Source organism: Prinia subflava, chromosome 2, assembly GCF_021018805.1.
Source record: "Prinia subflava isolate CZ2003 ecotype Zambia chromosome 2, Cam_Psub_1.2, whole genome shotgun sequence".
In the NCBI taxonomy this organism is placed as follows: Eukaryota; Metazoa; Chordata; class Aves; order Passeriformes; family Cisticolidae; genus Prinia; species Prinia subflava.
Window position 1 is genome coordinate 84,697,365 of NC_086248.1, and position 16,557 is coordinate 84,713,921.

General features: G+C 48.2%; 1 protein-coding gene across 3 annotated transcripts in view; it reads left to right on the forward strand.

The window, feature by feature from the left end:
• Window positions 1-5,860: 5,860 nt before the first annotated feature.
• LOC134547184 (uncharacterized) overlaps window positions 5,861-16,557 on the forward strand; it is a 60,285-nt gene continuing 49,588 nt past the window's right edge. For all 3 annotated transcript variants that reach the window (XM_063390843.1, XM_063390844.1, XM_063390845.1), the window contains exon 1: window positions 5,861-6,484. In XM_063390843.1, coding sequence (XP_063246913.1) covers window positions 6,416-6,484 — 69 coding nt within the window. In that variant the 5' untranslated portion in view covers window positions 5,861-6,415. The remainder of the gene's footprint in view (window positions 6,485-16,557) is intronic.

The window sequence follows — 16,557 nt, forward strand, 5'->3', positions numbered from 1 at the left end:
TCTCTCCCTGGTGATACTAACCTGGCTCTTTTTTCACTTCCTTTAGGAGCACTGAAGCTGCTCACAAATACTTATTTAGTTGGAGTGCCCAACTAGAGGAACTGGGAAACCTCTTTGATGTTGAAAGCTGTATTTTATTTGTACACTTGAGATAAGCCCAGAGGCTGTCTGGGCAGCCAGGAAGTTCCAGAAAGGAATTTCCCCCCATCAGACCAGGAACCACAACAATATTTTCCCCCTTCCTCTTCAGAGACTCTGTGTGCTCATTTCCTAGCATTTTTGCTTTAAAAGTTTTCCATTTTTGCAGGACCCTTGGACCTTTCTCTTTGTTGCTGCCCTTCTAAGTGTTATAGTTTGAGGTTTCTTGTCTTTAGCCTAAAGACCTCAAGTCTGAGGCAGCTGATGAACAGGTAGGCTCTTTCTGTGTGGGTAGGCTGGATGTTTCTTTCATCTTTGGACTGACTGCTCGTGGCTACATGGCAGGGCTCAGAAGGACTGTGTGATCCCAGCTGAGGACTGTTATTGAGAAGGCATTTGAAAAGAAGAGATGTGAGTTGCAGTGACTGTATTTGAAGGAAAGAAGGTCAGATGAGACAATTCCTTTTCTCCAGTGATTAGAAAGAAGCTATCCAAAGCAGAAATCATTACTTCTCTTTGCTTGTGTTTCTGAGGAGCCAGGCTGCCCTGCCCCCCTGGAGTTTCTGGCTGGCCAAGCTAAACTGTGAGCGCTGTCCCAGCAGCCTGATACCGAGTGGGTGTCAGGAGGCCCTTCCAGGCCCTCTTGCAGAGGAACAAATGTCTGCAGTACCATCAGGAGAAGCACAGTCTAAATGGCCTGCTCTCTCAGGTTCTCCTTGTATCAGCCACATGCTGACCTTCAAGTGGCCCAAGCAATTTGCAGGGAGAGAATGGGCAGCAAGAGAATTATAACAGAGATGGGGCTGTCCAGCAGTGCTGTTGATAGGCTTGTCTCTTCTTCTTCTGTATGTCATATGACTTATGCTGGAACAGTCACTGTTTCTCTATCAAATAGCATCTCTTCAATTTCCTTTTCCTTCTTTTCCTCTTTTATGGCAGCCAAAACCTGCATATGCCAAAACATGTATCCTAGGTAGTTTGATAGGTATCTAAAAGAGAACAGATAGCTGTTACCCTCATCTACCTTTAACCAGCCCTTCTTGATTCTCCCTGAATGTCCAAAGTATTTGCATGACAGCAGCTGGCTCAATTCCAGGACAGTTGGTAGCTCTTAAGGTAAAGGTGGGCTGTTCTCACCTTTAGTTGCTTACAGCTTTAGTGGAGGGTTCCTTCGTGTGTGGGATATGTTTCCCGACTGTCTGTCCCACACTCCTGGTATAAAGACCACACAGTCAGAGCTTGGAGAGCCCTTGTGTGTGCTGCAGCTTCACCCCTGCAGCTGGGTCATGGGGTGTTTGTGGTTTGTGTGGTGGGACCCAGCTTGGTTTGGCCTGTGTTAGGGCAGGCATTGCACAGAGGCCGAGTCAGAGATGCTCCCTTCTGGAGGAGCCCACAGGCTCAGCAGTTCACACACTGGGAGGAGGAATGCCCCGTGGTTCCTGCTAGAAGTGATTGGTGGCTGGCTAGGGACAAAGCTTGGTGCCCTTTGTCTGTTTTGTCAGTCATACTGTTCTGGGGACAATTCCCATTATTTTTTGTGGATTGTCCTTCTCTTCTGCTTTTATCTACGTACACTGGACTGTGTTTGAATCCATTGGTGGATGATCCTGCTCTGGAGCACCATTCAAGATGTGCCTGGCTTTGGGTCCACATCTTCCTCCAAGCAAGCTCCAGGCTCAGCTTTCATCCTGCTCCTGCCCTCCTGTTGTCTTTTAGCATTTTCCTTGGCAGATGCTCCTTCCCTGCCTGGCACAGGCAGCACCTCCAGTGTCTGTCTTGGACATCACCCAGTTAGGATCATAAGCAGGCAGGAATGGATGGGGTTTTTCCAGCTCAACCTTGTCTCCCTCGGTGTAATGAGGGGACGTCCCCAATAGATGGCACTTGAACCTCTTCCCTGGCTCGTTTTTTCCTTCCAACCTCGGGATGTTCAGACCAGTGCTGCACAGATGCAGCATGAGCCTGTTATGGCACAGTGCGTGGAAAAAGGAGACCAAAAAGCGGTTCGCTGTGTAAGAAGGGGCGAGAAAATCCCCAGGTAACTTCAAAGGGTGAAAAAAGCATCTCTTTCCTTTTGAGAAGGCTTGGCCAGGCCTGCCTAATGAGGCTTTTGGTAATGAGGCTAATGCACCCACACACATTCCTGTTCTTGCACCTGGCAGTGTCAGTGGTAGACCTTGGGCAGGATAAACTGCAGAAAGCATTAGCTTGTCCTCTGAGCACAACAGGAAACACAGCCCAGAGGGAATCTGGGCATTAAACTAATCCTCACTGCATTGTCTTCACCCCTACTGCCTGTTTCCCCATTGCACTGTTTGGTCAGGATTCCCACAGAGGAATGTCTCCAAGGGAAAATAAGATGTGGCACAGCAGACATCCAGGGATGTCTTCCCCATGGCAGCTGTGGGCAGGAACATGTGGAAGTGAATGAGTACCCTGCCTCAGCTCACAGTTCTCTCCCTGTCCTCTCCCTGTCACCACAGTGCCATGTGTTCTTGCAGGGGAAACTTGCCACTTGCCTCCTTTCTACTCCTGGTCTGCCCATGAGGAATTTAAAGACCTCTTCAAGAAATGCTGGAGTATGTGGGTTTACCCTAAGTGTTGTGCGATGCATTTTTCATGCTTTTATCATGTGACCAGAGGAAACTTGGCCTAGGTTTGAGATTTGGTTTGAACCCAGTAGGCAGATCAAAACTCCAGGGGTGAGAAACCTACAGGAACCAAAAACGAGCAGAGTGATCACATGAGATGCTTGGGAACAGAAACCACTGAATTTTGCATAGCTCCCGCAGTGTGATCTAGTAACAGGCTAGATTACAGTCTGGGCACATATGGTTAGGGGCCAGGAGGTACCACTTCTATTCTTGGATCTTCCAACAGCTTTTCTCAGTGACCTTCAGAAAGTCAAGTAACCTTCTCTGACTTCGGTTTTTCTTTGGGAATAATACTACTACTTACCCCTGGAAAATGTTTTGCTGTCCTCGAAGTTACTCGGTAGTGTTCTGCAACCTGTATGTGGAGGAGCAATGTCTCGAGACCTCTCGGGAAGCTTTCTCTCCACTATGTGATGCAGCACTGTGATTTGTCTTCTTCTGGGAACCCATTCAGCACGTTGAACCTAATCCTCAGGGCACAGATCCCCTAAGACAAGGGTTGCAGCAGTAGGTTGTAGCCCTGCTTGCTGTGAGGGCTTCTTTTCCTCTGGGGGTCTGCTAAATTGCTTGTCTCTGGTTGCAGCAGTGTGTCACCATGCCCCATTCAGAGGAAATGCCCGATGCTGTGGATTGATGGAGAGCTTGTGATCTGTCAGTCAGCTGCTCCTGGCATTGCAGCTGTGGATTGAGACAGAGGCCATGGTATTTTATCAGTGGGAGGTGCAAGATTAGCTGGGGAGGAACCTGAGTGTGTGAGTTGCTCCTGAGTCTGCTGGAACACAGAGATGCTCATGGATACAGAGTCTGAGAAAACACTGGGAGAAGGTGTCTATAACTAGATTTCCAATAGAACTGATGTACCCAAAGTTGGTGTTCCTGGCTATTCTGGTCATATGAAATATAAAGCAATAAAGAGATAGCTGCTCTGCAGGTATGTGCCGAAACACATGTAGGTAAAGGTTGCAGAAGCAGGATTTGTAGTATTAGTTTCTCTCAAATTGCAAGTGCCCCAAAGAAGCCTCATCAGCACCTGTTTCTGCTGCTTGCCCTGAGAAGGTCTGGCCCTGCAGCAAGTTAGGAGGCCAAGCACAAACCCTTCACCAGGCTGAGGTGCCCACTGATGTCCTGTGGGGTAGTGGGGTGGGGTGAGCTCAGGTAGAGCCTGTGATGTGTTACAGTTCGATGGCAGGTTCTGCTCTTCTCTGTTTCAGGGAGCTTTTCAGCTTCATCTGTTCTGAAACAAGCAACTAGGCCCTGGCATGTACCTGTCCCAGTGCTTGAACTCTGAATGGGAAAGCAATCAACACAGTAGTTTAAGCTGACTCTGGTTTACGGGTTATATCTTGCAAACCATTACAAGGACAGCCAGTGTCTCCAGAGCTGAAATAAGAAATGAATAATGGCTTGGGGAATTTTGCTTTATATGAAAAAAAAAAAAAAAAAGGAAAATATTATAAGAGAGTCTCAGTTGTTGGACTTTGGGATGTATGTTGGTTATTGGTCAGGTCCCAGGAATAATTCTTACCTAGCATTAAATATATTATTGCATATCTCTATGGAGGATTTCTGCTTTCAGTTGGCATTTTACTCCCTCCTGTTGGATGCAGGATGCCAGACTAGTAATCTGCTCATGTGCACTATTCCGTGTGGTTTTTTTTTTTTTTTTTTTTTTTTTTTTTTTTTTTTTTTTTTAATTCATGCAATAAGAAAAGCACAACTACCTGGAGCAATATGTGGTGGCTTAGAGTCATAAGGTTGGATTGTGATTTCAATTTGGTGTGAACTGGGGGAAAAATAGGTGAAAACAAGTCCATAGTGTGAATGCAGAGTTTACAGAACACGTATTGTTTAACAGCTGAGACGGTTTGCTACTGCAGACATCTTCTAACAAGGCACTATCTGAAAAGCAAAAATTTTGTTTTCTGGCTCAGACTCTGTGCTTGTTGTACCTCAGACTCTGTGCTTGTTGTACTCCTTCAGGAAAAAATACTTTGCTAAGTGGAGCTGAACCGAGGCCCTTTCCCCCGCAGAAAAAATATGCTCTCTCTTTCCCACAGTCAGCACTTTAGGAGTGCTCTTTCCTTATCTTGTTACAGGCCTGCTGGCTGAGAACTGGGAACTAGTTAACCAGCCTGCTCCTCTGGGATTTGTACACAAGCAGAGACATCTGCGATGCTTCCTAGCTTGTCCCAGGAGGAAGGTTGGGACAAAAGGCTTCGCTGGCCCCAAGGGACTGGTAGTGGACAAAAGGGACCTTTCACCTAGACACGGGGAGTTCATCGCTGGCGCGGAGTTGCAGTGGGTGAAAGCCCTTTGTTGTTACTGCTGGCGAACGTGTCGGCGGCTCCCTGTGGGCTCAGAGTGGCTGGGAGCCTATCAGTCACTCCCTGATAACTTTCCTGGCTGTTTTGCCAGGAAGGTGCTGGAGGTACTGGCTATGGAAATGGGGCACTTTGCTTGTGCCCGAGGATAGCCGGTGCAGCGGGAGCTGCTGCTGGCCTGGCCCCATGCCCGAGTTTCTGCGGGAAAAGGCTGTGGCGAGCTCCCCTGCTGCTGCAGGCCCCATGCAAGTTCCGGGGTGGCTCAGGGGACTGGAGACAGGACCCACGAGCCCTCCCTACGGATCTGTGCTCTGAATCGGAGGACAGGACAGACAGGTCACGGCATCCCGTTTTGAGATCCCTGGACTAAGCGGGCTGCGAGCCAGGATGCGGTAGCGCAGAGCCAGCTGCCAGTCCGCTACACCCCCAGCAGACCCCGCCCCGTTCGGCGACTCAAGGAACGCCGGGGGCTGGGAAGGGCCGGTGACCCTTTAAGGGGAGTCCCCGCCCCGTCCCGCCCCGTCCCGCCCCGTCCCGCCCCGTCCCGCCCCGTCCCGCCCCGTCCCGCCCCGTCCCGCCCCGTCCCGCCCCGTCCCGCCCCGTCCCGCCCCGTCCCGCCCCGTCCCGCCCCGTCCCGCCCCGTCCCGCCCCGTCCCGCCCCGTCCCGCCCCGTCCCGCCCCGTCCCGCCCCGTCCCGCCCCGTCCCGCCCCGTCCCGCCCCGTCCCGCCCCGTCCCGCCCCGTCCCGCCCCGTCCCGCCCCGTCGGGCCAATGTGCGCCGCGGCTGCCGCGCCGCTCGTTACAAGTTTCCCGTGGCGGCGGTGCCGGAGGGTCCCGGGGTGGCGGCGGCAGCGGCGGGGCGCGGTGCCCGATGCCCGCCCGGGGCTGACCGGGCGGGAGCGCTGCCATGAGCGGGGCCCGGCGCCTCGCCCGGGGAGCTCTGCCGTCCCGCAGTGAGCGCTCCGCGCCGAGTGTCTCTTGTCCCCCGCAGCACTCTGCCAGCTGGTACCTCCCTCCTTTCTGAAGCGTAACTGGGGAGGGGGTGGAAGGCAGAGGAAGTTTGGCGTTCAGTTTTTTTCTGTAGGCTTTGGAGAAGGACTCCCTTTGCTGTAGGACGGGGCGCGGTGGCGGAGGCAGAGGGGCAGAGCCGGGGGCGGCTGTGCGGAGCCGAGCCCCGCCGTGCCCGCCGTGTACCTGCGGTGCTGCATGCGAGCTCCGCCGGGCGCAGCGGCAGCGGCGCGGCAGATGCAGACGCGTGCGTGTGTGTGTGCTTAACCCTTTCGTGGCTCCTCGGATTTGTACCATGCTGAAGATCCTCACCAAAAAGCTCAGGAACCAGAGTTTGAACGAAATTCAGCCTTTCCAGCTAAAGGTAAGAAAACCCGATTTTGTCTCGGTTGGTTTTTGTCCCCTTCAGGTAACAACTAAGAGGGCCTTGAGAAGCTGGAAACTTGCAGTGTTTATTATGCTGGGTCAGTTTCCTCTCAGCTAGTGTGCTCAGGAGGAACTGGCCTTGGCTGTATTCCTGTTAAAGTCCCGTTCCTTTGCACTCCAAATCACCCTGCACAATTCAGATAATACAAAAAGGTGTATGAAGAGAGATGTATCTGTCTGTTCTTTAGAGAGTTTTCCTTTTGATGGGATCCACATTTGACTCTGTATGCATTTGCCTTATATATGTGCAATCTGTAGCCCCTCAGACCTTTCCAGGCTAGAATCCCGCTATGTTAGGTACTGTACAAACATGATTTACCTAAAATGCCTTTCAGCTCGTTATTTGCATTTCTCTCTTTTGGTCCTGAGGGCCAGAATCTGAGCTGAAGTTTGCAGGCTCTATCATTGCATTGATACATGGCTTTAAAGATTCTTCTTACATCCGTTTTTAATGTTTAAAATAAAACTGAGGACCACAGATTCAGGATAAGAACTGTCTAAGTCCTTCCTGCCAAATATAAAGAGGAATTTTTGAGCCATATAACACGGGATAAAAATGGAGCCATGACGAATGAGAAAAAAAAATACCAGATCCTGATTTGGCAAAATTGTTGTGAACCAAGGGATACCCCCTGAAATCAGCAGAGTTACTCTGGATTGGCACCAGTACTGCGGGAAATGTAGCACCTGGCTCCAAATAAAAGAAGGGAGCTGGGAAAAGTAGCAGCCCTCGTTGCCTGAGCTGGGGGCTGGGGATCCGTATACCAGACTCTAGTGGAGTCTTTTGTATGTGTTACACAGAGGCTCATTGCCGTGTGGCTGCACTTCTGCGCAGCCACTCTGGACAGGCTGATGGCAACTTTGATGAAACATCAGCACTGTTTCTAACAAAGTTTGCTCTACTTCTTCCTCTGGGGATTGCACATTCTGTGGCTCTCAGGGGAGGCAGGGTTAGGTCTTATTTTTGGAAGTAAAATAAAGGCATTGCTTTAGGTTATAGTGGATTGGTTCAGTGCAGAGTATCTGCAGAGGCAGTGAGGGCTTTTTTTTAACACTGTGTTTCTGGGCCTTATGGCTGCAATCTCCTCCTTTAGCTTTGTTTGTCTCTTGGAGCCTCAGGTTGTGAAACTGTGAGAATCTTTAGAAGGAGCTCTCAGAGATAGACACAGCCTTCAGTATGCTTGGAGGCATGCAGGAAAATGTGCATGAGTGGGCATCTGCAGCCATTTTGTTCATGTTAGTGCCAAGGTTTTGTGCTGCAGACAGGTGGTCTGCATTTTAGCAGGCTCAGTGGAGAAAGTTAAACTTGCACTGTGCCTTGCCTGCAAGGCTAATGCATAGCCCATCAGAGCTGTCTTTGCAGCCTGCAGCAGGGAGTGCTACAATGACTGGTACACACGTGTATGGGCAGAGAGCCAGACTTGCAAACTCTGGGTTTAAATCTGTTTTGTAGGCCTTTGGGGACCATGTGCAGCTGCCTGGTCTTGGTTGAGCCTTGCAGCAGCATACTAATTGCTTAATGGAGTGTGCAGTGCTCTGTGTTAGGTGTTGGACCAGAGCTCCTTGCAGGTATGGGCCCTGGGTAGGTGTCACAGGGGGTGAGCAGTGTGGAAGCCTCTGGTGGCTGTGCTGTGCATGGGCCCTGTGTCCAGGCCAAGTGTCCTGTACCATTTTGCTCTACTGCCCTGATGATACTGGGCCACCAGGCACTGGCCAGACTTCGGTCTTCTTGGCCTTGATCTGTGCAGGTCTGTTCGTATTCTGGCGTGTATGGTATATGCATTATTTAGAAGGTCCAGTGTGCTGTCATTGAAACCTAGTGAAAAGTTAGGAGAGCACAGAATCCGGTCTGTAGCCCTGTAAGTGGAGAATGAGCATTAAGTTTGGATAGAGTAAGAAATGATCTACATTCACCACCCAAACCAAGTGCTCAGAAAGAGCTTTAATAACAATGTGCTTAGCTGCTCTTCTCCATTGCCCACTTCTTTAGCACTTCATGACCTTTTTGGGAAGTTCACAAATTCAAGGAAAAGCAAGCTGCTGTGCTTCTAGCTTACAACTATATTGAAATTAGCCAAAGTCTCAGGAGACTGTTGTTGGGTAAATTCTCAGCTCATTTTTACAAATGTGGAAGATTTGACCAACCTTGGATTGGCATCCAAGCTTTGGGAATCTTTTCAGGATGACATTTCTGCCCACTGTAAATGTTTTATTTTTGTATGATGTCTTCCAAATTGGTTTAGTGTGGCTTTGATAGGTCCTCCTAGTTTTTCCCCACTAGGAGAAGCTGAGAGGATGCCATGGCCTTCTGTAAGTGAAACTACCAAATACGCAAGCTTTGGATGTTGATGTAATGGACATCTATTTTTCCATTCTAAAGCTGGTCTTCAGACAGTTGACAACTAGGGCCGCTCAGAGGACTTTGACTCAAGAAATGTGCTGGTGTTTCTCAGAAAGTGTTCCTTTATTTCCCTTTCACCAGAAGTCACCATGGTGGTGAAGGTGGGACTGACTGACACTTCACTGATGTTGGGTTAGCCTGCTCAGCCAGGAGTTTCTGTTAAGGGTGACTGGGTTGTCAAGTGTGATAGTTAGGGTTCAAATTAGAGTGCCTCACCTTGGAAGACAGCTGACCTTGCTTCACAGAATCCCAGAATGGGTAAGGTTAGAAGGGATCACAGTGCATGATCTGTTTCAGGCTCCCTGCTCAAGCAGGGTCATGCTAGAGCACAAGGCACAGGATTGTGTCCAGGCAGTTCTTGAATAGCTCCAGTGAGGGAGATTCTATACCCTCTCTGGGCTTGGTCACCCACACGGTAAAGAAGTTCTTCCTTGTGTTTAGGTGGAACTTCCTGTGCAGCTGTTCCTGCCTGTTGCTCTTTGTCCTATTGCTCTCCACCATGGAGAAGAGCCTGGCTCCATCTTGACACCCTCTCTTTAGGTATTTATATACATTGATGAGATTCCCTCTCAGTTGCCTTTTTTTGAGACTGAACAGGCCCAGCTCCCTCAGCCTTTCCAGGTAAGAGAGGTGCTCCAGTCCCTTAATCATCTTTGTTGCCCTCCACTGGACCCACTCAGGAGCTCCACGTCTCTCTTGTACTGAGGAGCCCAGAACTGGACACGGCACTCCAGATGTGCCTCACCAGGGCTGAGTAGAGGGGCAGGATCCTCTCCCTCAGCGCTGACCTCCCTGCCCACAGGACACACTGCTGGCTCATGGATGGCTTGTTGTCCACCAGGACTCCCTGGTCCTTCTCCACAGAGCTCCTTTCCAGCACCTGAGCCTGTGCTGGTCTGTGGGGTTATTCTTCCCCAAGGGCAGGACCCTGCTCTTTTGTTGAATTTCAGAAGGTTCCTCTGTGCCGAAGGTTCCTCTGTGCCCATCTCTCCAACCGGTCCTTCTGAAGGGCACAGCCCTCTGGGGTATCAGCCACTCCTCCTAGAGCTGTCATCAGTGAACTTGCTGAGGAGGCATCTGTCCCTTCCAAGCCATCCAGGTCACTGACAAATGAGTTAATATTGGGTGCTGTATTGAACCTTGGGGGATACCACTCGTGACAGGCATTCAGCCAGACCGTGTGCAGTAGTAGTGATGATGACCATCAGCCAGTTCTCAATCCAGCTCACTGTCCACTCATCCAGTCCACACTTCCTGAGTTTGCCTATGAGGATGGTGTTGAGACAGTGTTGAAAGTCTTGCTAAAGCCAGTATAGGCAATACCAGGTAGTTGTTTCATTGTAGAAGGCAATTGGGTTTGTCAGGCATGACATTGGTAAATTCATGCTCACTATCCCTTGTTATCCATGTGGATAGATGTGGCCTCCAGAATGAGACATTCCATCACATTTCTAGGGATTGAGTTGAGGCAGACTGGCTGGTAGTTCCCTGACTCCTAATTCTTGCCTTTTTTTTGAAGACTGGGATAACATTTTCTTTTTTTCCAGTTCTCAGGCACCTCTCCTGATTGCCACATCCTTTCAAAGATGATTGTGAATGGCCTAGCTATGGTATTTGCCAGCTTTCTCAACATCTGTGGAAGCATCTCATCAGAGCCTGTGGACTTGTGGATGTCAAGTTTTCCTAGGTGTCTTTCCATTGGATACTTATGCCCCTGTAGCAGGGGCAGCATGTCCACTCCTGAGCTCTTGTAGTTCATAGCACAGCCTGTTAGCTTAAGAGCTTCTGTGGCTAAATCCAAGCAAGGAGAGGGCATTGCCTGATGCCTCAGTCTTTGGTCTACCTCTTGCTTCAATGGTCTGGTGTTATTTCCTAGAGATTAGGCCAGATTCAGGAACCTTTTTGGCTGCTTTTGGGCCAGAAATGGATCTGACTTTACGGGTTACAGATCATCTATGATATCAGCTGGTGATTGGGTCTGTTCCAGAGCACTTGAGACAGGAGAAAGAAGTGAAATCAGGGCAATGTCCCATATTGTAGTGAAATGCATCAAACCAGGAAAGTGAGAGGGGCCTGTAAATCAAGGCCTGATTTTTTAAAATTTTTTTTGTGTTAGTTGTCTAGTATTACAGTCTAATATAGTTTATTATTTTCTTTTGTAGTTTTAGACTTGTAGCCCTGAGAAGCACTTTCTGAACTATTAAGTCAGACTGATCAAGGAGCTTTTAAAATGTGTATCTTGGGTTTGCATGTGGGTTTGTGATGTAGTACTGATACTGAGTTCTTAGAAGTGTTCTTTAACCAATTCTGTGAGCTTTCTGCAAATCAGGTGTCTTATTTATCCCCACAATTTGGGGTAGGGGTTTATCACACAAATGTTTCTTCCAAGTTTCTCTAACTCTTGGGGCCTTGCTGTTTATGTAGTGGCTAAAGTGTGGGTGTCTGTTTTCTGAGCTTTGCTTGCAAGCAAGCTCCTTTGGGCAGGGAGCATCTGGCTGGAACAAGTCTGTGCATTGCCAGTCAAACTAAGCCCTTAATTAGTGGCCCTAGGTGTTATCAGAATGAAACAGTTGGATTGTGGTGTGTTAAAAAATTAACTGGCTGGAACATGCAGCTGAAGAGAACTGAGCACTTTAAAGGTTGTGATTTCATTCCAACTTTGCTGTTGACACAAACAACTTTGAAGGTGATACAACTGATGTTCTAATCCACAAAAGTTGTTAAATTACTTATGTACTTGGCATATTCACTTTGGTCTTGGGCAGAGATAATACAAACATGTTTGTCACTTCCTTAATGTCGATCAGTAGTACAAAATATGTGAGTGTTCTGGTGACAGAGAACTGCCTTTCTCTTCTCCATAACTTCAGCCTCATACTTGCTTGAAGGGAATTGTGTGCTAGGTGCTAGCAATGCCACTGTGCCAGTTCTCTTCACATACCCTTGCAGCTTATATGTGTGCGTACACAGTGCTGGGGGCCAGAAAGTCATCTCGGTTATTTTCTACTGGCATCTGTATCTGGAATCAGCTATGAGACTCTGGGCTGGCTGGCCATGGCTGGCCCTGACAGGCAGCTGGGAATCATCTCCATCCTCCCTGTATGAAGGGGATTCAGCTGGCCGTGCAAGGTGAACCTCAAGCTTGCAGACATTGACTCCTGCAGTCAGTGTCCTTGTAGTACCTTGTTACTCTGCAGAGCCGGGACCGTTAGGTTTTTTTCCCCTTAGACCAAAAAAAGAGTGGAGCAGCACTATTATTGATGCACCATGGGTGTGCTTTCAAAGATGTGCATAAGTGCTCAGACTTGCTATGAGTGAGGACAGAGTGATTTCTGCCTCTCTTTGCGTGACTGCTTGTCGTGTGTCACAGGTCTTCAGATTGGCACAGGGAAAATCTAGCTTTGTCTGCTGTGGTGTATGCAGGTTTTCTCTCCTTTGTAGGTTTTGCTGCAAATGCCACCAAACAGGTTCATTCCTCTAGAGCTGGAGGACTCTGTTTTACATTGAACAGTGCTTTTCTTCCTGTTACATCAGCTGGTTACGTTAGATGCTTCTGGTTTGTCGTACTCACAGGAAAGACACAAACGGATGAATCTGAGTGTGTAAGTACAAATTTGACTTTTGGAATATCTATGAATATCCCTGAAGTTAGCCTTGTGATAATTTGGACTGAAAAGATGTATGTTAGTGGGTTAGAAATGCTGTGATAGATACCTAGCTAAGGCAAAGAATAGAACAGGCAATCCCAGCTACTTTAAGCCTTAGGTTTTTGAGACTTCTGCCTGAGGCATTGTAAAATAATAGATTTGCAATTCTTTCTACTTGGCTTGGAAGGTCTGAACGTTTAAGGGTTTTCTTCTTTTCTGTGCATACATTCAGCACTGATAATCTTCTGTAATGACTTAATTCCAGAGCGTGGTTCTTCAGACAAATTGCAGATACTGTAAATACAGCAGGATGGGCCATTCACTGACATTGGAGTAGTTTGTTGGGACATTCTCTCAGCTGGCCTTTATGACTGATAGGAAACCGTGGACTATCTTAAAAAGAAGTCCACCTCCCAAAGGCACAAAGAAATCTCATTACTTTTCCTTGTATTTCTCAATTCTTGGTTTTTATTTGAATGAGAAACTAAATTGTGAAAAGTCAGTGCTATGTATTTAACTTCGGGATTTCAGTGAAAACTGATTATTTTTCTTTGCTGAATAACGCAGTTCTTCATTTCCTGCTGTCATGCATTGTCCTATGTGTTCCAAATTTTTTGCACTGTTTGGGATGCTAAATGTCTTCCTGAGCACGAAAAGAGCTCATATTTGAGGTGAAAATAGAAAGCAGAACCAGGTCATTATTTATTTTAATTATATGGCTTTGACAGAAAAATGGGTTCAGTTTTTTAATAATAAAAAGCAAGACTTGCATCTGCTTAGGAGAGTTCTATGGAGTGGTGGGTGGGCAGGGCACCACTCTGCTGTAATGTGTCAGCCTGGCCAGCTTCCCTGGCTGTTCCTGGAGCATGCCTGGGGTCACAGCAGTGTTGTTTGGATTCCTCAGAGTTGGAACCAAGGGCTGTATCCCCTTTTCAGTGGGAACTAACACTCCCGCACACATTGTAGGCAGCGCCAACCTCTCCCACCCCCGTGCCTTTATCTGTAGCCCCTGTTCTCCTGTTGAGTGGGATTCAGGTTGCCGGGTGATCCAGCGCTTCCTAGCAACCAGCATCCCAGGTATGCGTGTGCTGGGCCATGTTCTGCCGCAGGAGCTGCTGGATGTGGCCGTGGGCAGCGCTGCTTGTCCTGCTGCCACCGGTGACCAGCAGTCAGCCAGCTGAGCTGCTTGTGAGTGGGCGCCAGCACCACCCACGAGCGCTCAGCGTGAGCACCCAGGCAAGGATTTAGAGAAAAGCCAATTAGTGGTGACCTTTATCTGCACTGAAAGCATTCCCTGTGCAGCGAACTCTGCTGTGACCCAGGCCTGAGAGCCGATGTAAAGGACATATGGCCCACAGGGATCTGTGCAGAGATGTCTCCGTGCCAGTCTGGGCACAGGGCTGCCCAAGCAGGTGAAGTTCAAAGAAGGTTTCTTCTGGATTGGCATGGTCACTCCTTAGAGGTGGTCAGCTCAGGGTGTCTCTAGGCATTTCTTCCCTCTCTTGCTATGTTCTTGCGTTTTGTGCTCATTATAACTTCCTCTGTGCTGTGGTCTGTGTCTGTTTGGACACAGACCTGTAATCCATATGTACCTCAGTCTGTATGTCACACTGAATTGTTCAGTTCTTGTAGGACAGGCAGTTTTTGGCTGGGGGTTCTCAGGAGCTGGCTGAGGCAGAGGGAGCAGATCTTACATGGTGAGTAGTGTTTTTGTTGTTTTTTTTAATATCCTTTGTAATCACCCCAGCACACCAAGTGCTCAGCCACGTGAACTTCTGCTCTTGTCCCGCTGAGAAGCTCTAGCAGAATGGGAATGCCACAACAGAGTACCCTTGTGAAGAGCTCACATGATTAGTTCTCTGGTCCATCCCTGATGGCTTCATGGAGGGTGAAATACCATGGATGCCTTTGGAAACTTCCTGTTAGACTTGTATATAAGAAAGTATCTTGCTTGGCGGATTTGCACCAAAGCTGCCACATGGCTGCATGTGCAGTAATCCAAATCCTGGTTCTTTATACTTATTCTGTGTTAACACAGCAGAACGTCATCTAAGGGTGGCAGGGGCTAAAAGCCCAAAGAAGATTCTGTGAGTGCTTTACAAAGCAGCTGGTGCGGACCAGCCCCTTGTTTCTTTGTTTCCAGCCCTCTCCTCCCCAGGCACTTTTCTCCAGGCAGCTCATCATCCAGACTCAGCTTGCTGCAGAGAACTTTGGTTTGCCAAGGCCTGAGCTGTGGGGCTGGGAACAGATGGATGTCTGTGCTCCACTCCTTCAGATGAGTGTTGTGAGCAAGGAGATGCCGTGAAAGCTGGGGAGGCATCCCTAAGGCGTAGTAGACTGAGAGGCTGTGGGCTGCCTCCCTCAAACAGCGCGACTGGGTTGGATGGTCTTTGGACCCAGCAAACACACCTGAGGAAAGGTCTCTGCGGCTTTGCCTGGATTCATGTCCCCATCCTAGTTCCAGCATCAGGCCATATGAGAAGAACTATGAATTTATGGCTTGAAACACTTTCTGAGGAGGAAAAGGAAACCAATGCCCGAGTTTAGGTCTCCAGAGGAGGCTTTTATTAGTCATGTCTCCCATTTCATGGATAGGTTCACCTGAGGTTTATGTGGGGAGGAAGGGTTAAACTACATGGTTATAAGCTCTAGGGGTCCCTGAGGAGGGAGAAACCATTCCCACAGGGGAATGTAACAGTTTATTACCTGACTTCAAGGTAGATAATCCTTTTGTAAATTTAGATTTAGGAAAGGATGGGAGATGCCTGGTATTTATGAGATGTCCAAATACCTCAATATTCATAAATGTCCCCAGTGAGGATAGGCGGGCCTTGGTTTCTGATATATCTGGGGACTAAACTATTGCTTGGTAGCTGATTAATTGATTTGTTTGGGCTACAAACCTGGTTTTGAGCCAGGATTTCAAGGCTATCACACAATTTGAGTTGCTGCTAGCACAAAGATCCTATCCCTTCACACCTATTTTATTCAGCAATCTGTCTCATCTTACACCCTCCTAACAGGGTCACATTGTTTCCATGATGCATGCTGGTTTTTATTTAACTGATGTCCTTACTTCTTGGCATGACACAATCTGCCAAGCTCTATATGGGCATAAGATGAGAATAAAATTTCCTTTGGTTGAATGGGGAATTTCCCATCTTAAGGAAAGGTGCCAGACAGGCAGCTAGGTTCTCCAGTTTGCTGAGAGTGTGTCTGGATGTAAGCTGGAAAAATATAAAATAATCCTTCCATATCCTGTCACCCAGTTATTACACACAAAGCCAAGTGGATGTTCCAGACAGTTGTCTGCAGCCAGACTATTCTTGTGTGTGATTCTTTTTTTTTTTTAATATAATTTTTTCTTTATTCCTATGAGTTGGTTATTCCAAGGGAATAAAGTTCTGTGGCCAAAGGCTAATTAAGAGGGAAGAACAGACGTATTTGGTGTGAAGCATATAAACTGAAATAATTTAAAGGCTTGAAAAATCAGCAGCTTCCATGTATAGATTTTTGTTCTCAGAGAACCCTTTTTGTTCTGGCTTGGACAGAGCCGATCACTTTTGGGAAACCCCTCAATGATATTTTGCAGAGGGCTGCAGTGCGATGCAGCTTTTCCCATCTTGCCCCTGAACTGATATATGGGGATGCTAATTTAGTATTTGGTGCTTGGGCACAGTCTCAGTAGCGCTCTGTGGTGGGGTGAGTTGGACCTGAAGGAACACCATGACACTTTGCTGTGTGCATCCCTCTTACGCTGTGACCTTGCAGGTAAATGCAAGGTGCTCTGTGTCCCACTTCCATCAGTGGGATTTAGGAGCATCCATCCCATGTTAGACCTACAGGTTCCCCCAGTATCCTATCTTCCTGCATTAGTAATCCAGTAAGTTTCTTTTACCTAAACCTGTTCATTTTACACCACCAAACCTGTGTAGGGCATTTACATCCAGAACCTCCTGTGGC